This window comes from Rhinopithecus roxellana, chromosome 15, assembly GCF_007565055.1.
Source record: "Rhinopithecus roxellana isolate Shanxi Qingling chromosome 15, ASM756505v1, whole genome shotgun sequence".
Lineage (NCBI taxonomy): Eukaryota > Metazoa > Chordata > Mammalia > Primates > Cercopithecidae > Rhinopithecus > Rhinopithecus roxellana.
This window is the reverse complement of record NC_044563.1, coordinates 55718358-55728103: the sequence shown is the minus strand read 5'-3', so window position 1 is coordinate 55728103 and position 9746 is coordinate 55718358. Positions and strand designations below refer to the sequence as shown.

The 9746-nt window shown below is 41.5% G+C and overlaps 1 protein-coding gene across 9 annotated transcripts in view; it reads left to right on the top strand.

Annotated features, from left to right (window-relative positions):
* Positions 1 to 203: 203 nt before the first annotated feature.
* The window catches only part of EMSY (EMSY transcriptional repressor, BRCA2 interacting), a 108228-nt gene continuing 98685 nt past the window's right edge, over positions 204 to 9746 (top strand). For 6 of the 9 annotated variants that reach the window (XM_030917374.1, XM_030917368.1, XM_030917370.1 and 3 more), the window contains exons 1-3: positions 204 to 409; positions 2071 to 2179; positions 8348 to 8447. In XM_030917374.1, the coding sequence (XP_030773234.1) occupies positions 2110 to 2179; positions 8348 to 8447 (170 nt within the window). In that variant the 5' untranslated portion in view covers positions 204 to 409; positions 2071 to 2109. The remainder of the gene's footprint in view (positions 410 to 2070; positions 2180 to 8347; positions 8448 to 9746) is intronic. The other 3 variants (XM_030917375.1, XM_010366778.2, XM_010366780.2) reach the window with 2 other exon arrangements.

Here is a 9746-nt window from a genome sequence, read left to right as displayed (position 1 = left end):
AGAAGGCAGCCCAGGAGAGGCGCGCGAAGCTAGAGACAGGAGGGTATGCAGGAGAAGCCAAGGGAACTACAATCCCGGCCTTCCTTGCGCGTACGACAGCAAACCCGAAGCGAAAGAGGTTGGAGTTTGTATTCGGACCACAACTCCCAGCACCCTCCGCGATGTCTGTCCTTTTCTTTCATAACGCGGAGGAAAAGAAGGACAAGATGAATGGAAGCCTTTTGGTGTTTGTTCTCCGAAAGGCGGGAAAGGCGAACTACACCTCCCGAAGGGCCGCGCGCGGCTGCGCCTGCGCCCTGTTACCTGTCGCCATCTTGCCCCTTCAGAGGCACCGCAAACAAACCCAATTCCTGGTGTCCCCTAGTCTTGGCGGAGGAGCCTTTTAGATGAGCCCCGAAAGGCCGGGCAGGTGGGTGACTCTCAGGCAGGGTCCTGGAAAGAGCTGGCAGGCCAGCCAGGGTAGAGGAGCGCCGGGCCAAGCATTCGGAGCCCGGCTTGGGGCTCCCAGCCCCATCCTCCGTTGTTTCCTAACGGGATCGTGGGGCTCCCCGAGGTGGACTCAGGGGAACTCTGGCAGGCCTGGTGCTGGGACTCCGGGGGTCTAGCTCTGGGAGACTCCCGGTGAGTCCAGGTCGTCTGGTTGGCTGTCCGCTGGCTTACTCTCTCTCCGTTGTCCTCTCCGCTGGGGAGGGAGTGAGGCGTGGGTGCCAGCCGGGACCCCTGACAACAGCTACTGGCCCCGAGGGGCTCGGGTCGTGGGCTTGACATTGGGACTGGCGCCGAGAGGCCCGGGTGAGGAGCCTGGGCGGGCTGCTCTTGTTGTGGTGCTGCGAGGGAGTGCGTGTTTGGAGAGGGGGCGGGGCGGGCTTGCCTCCTTGACACTTGAGTGGGGAAGGATCCTACAAGATCCCGGTTCCCCGAGCGGGCTCCGGCAACTACTGCCCGGGTTTCCCGTGCGTTGCGGCCCCGCTGTGGGGTCCCCTGGCTGGGACGCGCCGGGATGCCGTGACGTGGTGCTCGGTTCTAGCAGCCTCCGACCGCCTCCAAGATCCTGTCGGGAGGCGGGGACTGGCTTGTGGAGGGAGCGGATTCCTTTGGCTCTGCCCCTTCTTCCTCCTCCCCACCCCTTTTCTTTATGTCATACTGCCGGCTGGGGCGCGCAGTCCAGTTCTCCTTGCCTTGGGTTGGTTCTGAGCTGAGAGGACTGTGGGAAGTAGGGGGAGGGGGGCTCACCTCGGGACACAGAGTTGGAGTTAGCAGCCCCAGCGCCTGGAACGGGATATAGCAGTTATTTCGGTTCTGTGTCTGACTTCTAGGCTAGACAGTGGGCTCATTCATTCATTCATTCATTCGTTTTACTCAGTCGCGTCAACCATTCACTTACCCATTTAACAAATACTTTACAGCGGCTGTACTCTGTGCTAAGCAGGTATTGCGCGAGTCCCCAGCGCCGTGTCGTTTTGTCTTTTACACTAGAAAATTCCCAGTTCTAAGTAAGTTCCTGGCAGCTAAACTTTTGGTAAATGGTTGTTCAGTAACTACAGGATCAAGATTCATATTCCATTGTTAAGACTTGAGGAGAGAGTTATTTATTACGTTTCTTTAACTTGCTAGGAGCTTCACAAATTTTATCTCATGTAATTCATAAGTGAGGAAGCTGACAGGAGTCAACTTGCCCAAGGTTGGTAGTACTACCTATTTATTAAATTAAATGCCAGCCACTATGAAAGAACTTTATATAGTGTTCTTTAATACGCATAGCAAACTGGGTGGTATTACCTCTGTTTTATAGATGTGTAAAGCTTAGGCTCAATCAGTAAGTTGAAAAGTTGGGACTAGAAACCTAGAGATGTCTGGCTCTAAAGCCTGTGTTCGTTCCACTGTGATAGTTCAAATGGTTTAATTCTTGATTTGTCAGAAGTTGGAAAGTGTGGTGGTGAGAAAGCATTGTAAAATATTAATGTCTTTTTGGTTTACTTCTTAGCCTGTGGCTGGATCTCCAGGTGAGTGGCCCCTTGAATGTACTTTGGTACTTTGGTAATTTGACTTTTTAAAATTTTGTTCTGGTAGGGAGGACAAGCTCTTTGGGGCTACCAAACAGAAGCAGCAATGCCTGTTGTGTGGCCAACCCTTTTGGATCTCAGCAGGGATGAATGCAAAAGGATTCTTCGAAAATTGGGTATGACTTTCATTGTTTTTTTACCTCTCTATGATACTTTTCCCTTTCTGCCTGGGTCATGGCTGTTGGCATGGATGTCATATCTCACACTACATCAGAAATTCTTTGGAGATACAGTTCCCATCTTAATCATTGTTGTTTCCCTCAGTGCCTAACATAGTGCTTTGTAAATAGTAGGTATGTGAATTGTAATAATACTAGTAGCTAACATTTATTGAGGGCTACTTGGCTATTCTGAGTCTTTTTTATACAACATCTAATTTAAATATTTTGAGAATTAACTTTGTCGTTTGAAAGCCTGAAAGGTAGGTGTTTTTTGTTTGTTTGGTCTCCATTTTACAGATGAAGCTTAGAAGCCAAGGTGATGGTGATAGACATCCAGTCAGTATTTGAACCAGGGAATATGCTTTCAGTCTCACTTTAACATACTGTTAACCTTCATGATTGTATGTGTCAATTATATACTATTTCTGAATTCTAAGTTGATGTAAGCTATGCTCACTTTTTCAAATTATATTTTACTATCAATAATAAAACACTTTATGCTTGTAATTTATTATTTAGTGCTTCTTTTCCCTTACAGCAACCTTTCTTAACCAGTATTGAGGGAAAGAATTAAGCCCTAATGCTAAGGTATCCATTGTATGTAAAGAACTAACTTCGTCCTGTGCATCTAGAATGCTATTAATTATTGTTTTCCTTGGGAAAATTGAGAAAAAGAGTTATTACTCAAATCATTTTGTGTTCTGTGGTTCAGATGAGGATCTTTGGTTGAGAAATGCTGCCTTAGACTGTGAGGACCTTGTCTTATTTACCACTGTAGTTTCTGGCTAGCACAATAAATGAAATAATTGAAAAAATAATTTGAAAAAGGAGATTAAATGTTTTGGCAGTGGATATGCATTATTTAGATAGCTGTGATTTTAAAGGAAAAGTATAGGTCTTGAATTTACACAGACCTAGGGTCTTGGTATTATTACGAATGACCCATGTGACCAAGGACAAGTTATTTATTCTTCCTAAATTTGTTGATATTTTTGTTAAAAAAAAAAAAGGATAACACTATCTGCCTCATTAGTTTGTTATGTGTGTTAACAATATACATAAAGGGCCCATCATAGTAAATCTGTTGGGAATTTTTCTTTGTAAATCAGGTAGAATCATAGTGGCTCTGGCCCTGTCTGTCGTTTTTATTTCACCCAAGGCCACTATGAAGATTTCAAATCACTTTTTAACAGCGTCTTTTTTTTTTTTTTTTTTTTGAGACGGAGTCTCACTTTGTCATCCAGGCTGAAGTGCAGTGGCCAGATCTCAGCTCACTGCAAGCTCCGCCTCCTGGGTTTATGCCATTCTCCTGCCTCAGCCTCCCGAGTAGCTGGGACTACAGGCGCCTGCCACCTCGCCCGGCTAATTTTTTGTATTTTTTAGTAGAGACGGGGTTTCACCGTGTTAGCCAGGATGGTCTCGATCTCCTGACCTCGTGATCCGCCCATCTCAGCCTCCCAAAGTGCTGGGATTACAGGCTTGAGCCACCGCGCTGGGCCAACAGCATCTTTTAAAGCAAGTCTGAGAGTTGTTTTTGGAGAGGGTTTGGGGATGTCAATCTTTTTTTTTTTTAACCTTATATCCAAACTTTTAGTGCTAATCTGAAGACAGTTTTCTACACACTTACATACAATTGATATAACTTGTTAGTTGCTGATTATAAAGTTGGATTCATATTTATTTAATAGCTGAAATTGCAGAACATATCACAAAGACAGTAGATTAGATTGGGGTTTCTGGGTTTGGGGGCGTTTGAATTGAGAGGTTATGTTTAAATATGGTAACCTTTAAGTCTAAATTTATTCCTAATTTTAGTCAGAGCTGTGTGGGTAATGTTGCTGCAGAGCTGCTTCAATACAAAAGAAAACAGTCATCTTGTATGGTAATATAATCTTCACTGACCCCTCACTTTGGGGGGTGAGCTTTGATAGTGATTAGCCAGACTTCCTCCCCACCGGTTGGCTTATTATCATAACAATGAAACCTTTTAATTGTCTTCAAATGCTAACTCTAGGTCCAAAGTTTAGAAAAGGTACATACAGTTTTTAAAAATTAGCTGTATCCTTTAAAAAATAGTTATAAATCATTTTAATATGATGTTAAATACTTAGATTTTACATACATATAAAGAAATTGGGATAGAGAATTTCTTTATATATACTGAATGTGTCAGTGCTAGATAAATACTTCCTTCTCTTTGTCTTGCCTCTCCCCTTGCCTATTTTTGTGATCATTCCTGAGCTGTAGCTCCAACATGGGACTTTATGGACTATAGTGTATTTGAATGGCTGATTTAATGGACCAAATTGAGGGCTTTATATAAATGGTTTGGCAAATCTTTCGTTTTTGGAATGTTCATATGTATTTATTATTTTCTACTTTTGTGTTTGCAATAGAATGGCATGAAAAATAATTACAGAAATTCAGCTAAATTTGAGGTATGTAAGGATCTAAGGATACCCATCAAAATGGACATCAGTAAATGTGAAGGAGGTTGGGAAGCTAATAGGGTTCTTTACAATGAGTGAATTTCTTGTGAAGAGGAGGAAGTGATGTGGATCCTGTATCTGTGGTAACTGTGTTCAGAGTCCCAGTTTTGTGTATGTGAGGTTGCCATCTCTTGATTTTTTGTACATGACTTCTTAGACTTGAAATGAGACTTGAAATGTCAGAAATATTTGTCGTATTTCTTTAGTTAATTTTATTTTTTCTGAAGTACTGTCTTGATCATCATAAATTCTACAAGTCACAAGTGTGAACTTCTTTTTCGTTTTTCTCAAACTATTCCCTCACTTTGACCTCTTCATTTCTTTTTACGGCACTGCCGTTCTCCTAAACATTTTGCAAGCTGCAGAATCTGACTTCCTTCTGGTGTTACTTCCCACAGTCAATCAATTACTGAGTCCTATCAAATAAAAACATTTTAGACTGGAAACAGAGGCTTTTCTCAGTCTGACCACAAACTACTTTTCCATTTTTACCGTTCTCTATTCTCTTACATGTGTGAACTAAAATCTTTAAAATGTTATTTGGATATATTTCTTAGGTTCCTTGTTGGATTTTAGTCACCTTGAGGATGGGGATTTTATTTTGTTCCTAGAAATATTCTCCATGGTACCTTGTAGCAGTAATGTTCAGTTAGTAGTTTGATTTGAGCTAGTGACTATCCAAGTACAGACATATTTTTACTGCGCTTAGTGTAAAACTCTCAAACATAGTTACTGTTACTGGAAGTTACTGGAATAATATGAAACATTGTCTGTTCTTTTACTCTTATTTCTTTCGTACATTTGCTTTTTTTTTTTTTTTAACCCTGCCTGCTTGGCGCACAATTCTCTTTCTGATTAAAGCTTCTGCTTCTACACTAGATGATGTATTTCTCCTCTGTACTTTTACCATTGTATGTAAACTGTATCATAATTGCCTGATGACTTGTTTCACTGTAGCTCTCTATTCTAGAGTTAACTCCCTGAGGGCACGATTAGCACACCATTTGGTATATATAATAGGACTCAATACTAATCTGTTGAATAAAATATTTCATAAATGGGGGAGGGCATAAACATTTAGAGTATACTGCATTCTTGGGTATCCCTAGTGCTTTTTCTGGACTCTATTCTGAGTCTGATAAAAGCTGAAATATATTTCCTGAAACTAAGTATTTCCTTCACTGAGCAGCAGAGCTTTGTCCTTCAAGAGTGACCGCCACATTGAAATGTCTACATAGTATCCAACACAGGTTGAACATGCAGGATGTTTAAACTTAGGGTCATTTGGTTGGACCAGACATTCCTTTTTTTTTTTCTGAGACAGGATCTTACTGTGTCACCCAGACTGAAGTACAGTGGCATGAACATGGCTTACCACATCCTTAACCTCCCAGGCTCAAGTGATCCTCCTACCTCAGCCTCCTGAGTAGCTGGGACCATAGGTGTGCACTACCACCCCCAGCTAATTTTTAAATTTTTTGTAGGGATGGGGTCTTGCCATGTTGCCCAGGCTGGCCTTGAACTCCACAGCTCAAACAATCTTCCTGCCTCGGCCTCCCAAAGAGCTGGGATTACAGGTGTGAGCCATGGTGCCTGGCCAGATTTTTGTTTTGCTTTGTTTTGTTTTTTAGACAGGATCTCGCTCAGTTACCCAGGCTGGAGTGCAGTGGCATGATCACAGCTCACTGTATCCTGGACTTCTTGGGCTCAAGTGATCCTCCCACGTCAGCCTCCTAAGTAGCTGGGACTACAGGTGTGCACCACCACACCCAGCTAATTTTTTGTATTTTTTTTGTACAGCCAGGGTTTTGCCATGTTGCCCAGACTGGTCTTGAACTCTTGGACTCAAGCGATCTGCCCACCTCGGCCTCCCAAAAGTGCTGGGATTACAGGTGTGAGCCACCATGCTTGGCCCTGGCCAGACATTTCTATTTAATGTAAAAATATTTAAGGTAGGCAGCCCAGCCCAGTCTTCTATATAAAGCTTATTTTTGACAGATCTGTGAGTAATATCAACTAAATGAGACTATTTATTTTTGGTGTAGTACTTAGTCTGTGGGCTCACGTTTTTTGAGTTTCTCTTGTGTGTGAGGTATTTGCAAATAACAAATACTCGTGATAACTTGACTGTGAAAACAACTCTAGTTTGGACATTTATTTCCCACCATTCTGGTTTGCTCAGATATATCTGTTTCATAGTTAATGGTTTAAAACAACAACTGTTTTATTATTTCTTGCCATTCTGTGGGTTGCTGGCCTTGTCTGAGTTCTTTCAGGTATTCAGTGGTAGCTTATATGGGGACTAGGCTGAGGTAGCTGGCCTCTCTCTTCATTTGGCTTTTCATTCTGGGCATCTTCACAGCTTGGTGATCTCAAAGTTCCTGAAGGGCAAGGCCCTGTATGCAAGTACTTAGCAAGCTTCTGTTTGCAGCATGTTCGCTATTGTTCCCTTGGCCAAAGCAAGTAATATGCCAAGACTAGAGTCAATGTGGGAGGGTACTACACAAGGGTAGTACACAAGGGCGACACTGAGAGGCATGTATAGTTTATTGGAGGCCATTGGGGACTTTTGGCTTTATATTTTAACCAGTCCTGGAGACTGACAGTTTTCTTTCTTTTTTTTTTTTGAGACGAACTCTCTCTCTGTCACCCAGGCTGGAGTGCAGTGGCGCCACCTCTGCCTCCCAGGTTCAAGCGATTCTCCTGTCTCAGCTTCCGAAGTAGCCAGGATGACAGGCACCTGCCACCACAGCTAAGTTTATATTTTTAGTAGAGACAGAGTTTCTCCATGTTGGTCAGTCTGGTCTCAAACGCCCGACCTCAGGTGATCCCCCTGCCTCAGCTTCCCAAAGTACTGGGATTACAGGCATGAGCCACTGTGCCCGGCTTGACAGTTTTATTTCTTAATGGTTATTTCTGTGGAAAGACTGAAATGGAGATGTCTGGTATTAGGATTCAGTATATTATGTCCTAGTCGCTGCAAGAGCATTTCATGTTTATGTTTCACAATTAGTCATTTTGATGATAGTTTTTATAGATGCAGAGAATCTTACTTCTGGAGGGGACCTACAAAGTCCCTTCTAGGTAAGGAAACAGGTTTAGAGATGAGAAAAGACTTGCTGAGTGTCACACAACTAATAAGTGGCAGTGCTAGAGCCAGAATATTTTGTTCCAATATTTTTTCCATTGCATAGTATTTACAGTACTTTCAACTACACAGGAGGGAGGTAGAATATAGTTTGAATTCTTAGGCAAGCCTGAGGAATTATTTTAAGAGTTGATTAATGAAGATCCCTTTTAGTAATGCTGAAAACTTCTTAGCCTTATTACATCACTTGGTGCCTATTCCCAGTTGTTGGTATCATTTGTGCTATATGTTTTTCAGTGACAATGTGTGAAACAAAATATCTACTGTTAGATTTTTCTGCCTAAACATTTTATATACATGACTTCTGTGAGGTAATGAAAAACAAAATGATATAAAATTATAAAATAGATAAAAATTTTGAAAGGAATTTAAAACAATATTTGTATTTGATTATTTTTAGTTTTTTTTCCCTGAAGTTTCACTATACATAGCCACAGTATTAAAATATTAAAGGCCTATCTTGATAAAATAATTTTCTTCTTCTAGAATTGGAGGCATATGCTGGAGTTATCAGTGCACTTCGGGCACAGGGGGATCTCACCAAGGAAAAGAAAGATCTTCTTGGAGAACTATCAAAAGTTCTTAGGTAAATTATCATAAACGTCTGTGAGACGTGACTCTAGAAATTTCATTTGGAGGGATTTTATTACTTATCACTCTCAAATTAAGTAACTGTCAAATTAAGTTGAAGAACAGAGGTGTTCAAATTGTTGGTGGTAAGAGACTCCATCCCAGTTGTGTGGTCTGTTACAGAAAATTGTATAACTTACCATTTATTGTGTAATCCAGAATGAATATAATCCAGAATGAAGAGCGTGCAAACTCTTCAGAAAGAGTTGAAGGCAGGTTTTCTTACTTTTGGCCCACCTGGGAAAGGGAGGTGCTTTTGACATAGGTGAAAGAAAGAAGAGCAGTAAGGAACTGGATATGATGATCTAGAGTGGCATTTGCTGGAGGGAAGAGGTGATGTGAGGAAGATGCCTTAATTTACATAAATGGGTAGTGATTATGTGGTCATTGCCTTAAACATAGTGTTTTTAAAGTGAAAATATGGAAGATGCTCTTCCTGTTACTTAACATTAATATAGGGATGTTATTAAACCAAATTCTCAGTTTTATTGTTTTCATAGTTAACAATTTGTATTTGTTTGTTGTTTATATTTCTCCTAAATTCTGTTTTCTAGCCTCTTAAATGTTTTGGTCCATGTTAGAGATTTAGCTTAAGTAGTATGGAATACAATTTGAAGAGTGGTATTCATTTTATTGAGTATTTATGAATGGAATGGGTGTAACCTTTTAAAAAGTTGTTTCCTATTATTAACTTTACATGTGTTTAATCAGGATTAATATAAGCACATTTTACCATTGGTAACATAATGTAATGTAGAAGATATGCAGCTAAAGTATTGAGTAATAAAGGAATATTACCCTGGTGTTAAGTTGTATAGCATATAGCCACAGGAAACAGGTTATTTTACAACTCTCATTTGTCTGTTATATTCATTGAACGTTAAATTACAGACTCTTAAGCTTTAGAAAAGACCTTAGAGGCCGGGCGTGGTGGCTCAAGCCTGTAATCCCAGCACTTTGGGAGGCCGAGACGGGCGGATCACAAGGTCAGGAGATTGAGACCATCCTGGCTAACATGGTGAAACCCCATGTCTACTAAAAAATACAAAACTAGCCGGGCGAGGTGGCAGGTGCCTGTAGTCCCAGCTACTCTGGAGGCTGAGGCGGGAGAATGGCGTGAACCTGGGAGGCGGAGCTTGCAGTGAGCTGAGATCCGGCCACTGCACTCCAGCCTGGGCGACAGAGCGAGACTCCGTCTCAAAAAAAAAAAAAAAGACCTTAGAAAACTTTCTTGTAAGTGACAAAATCCTCTTCT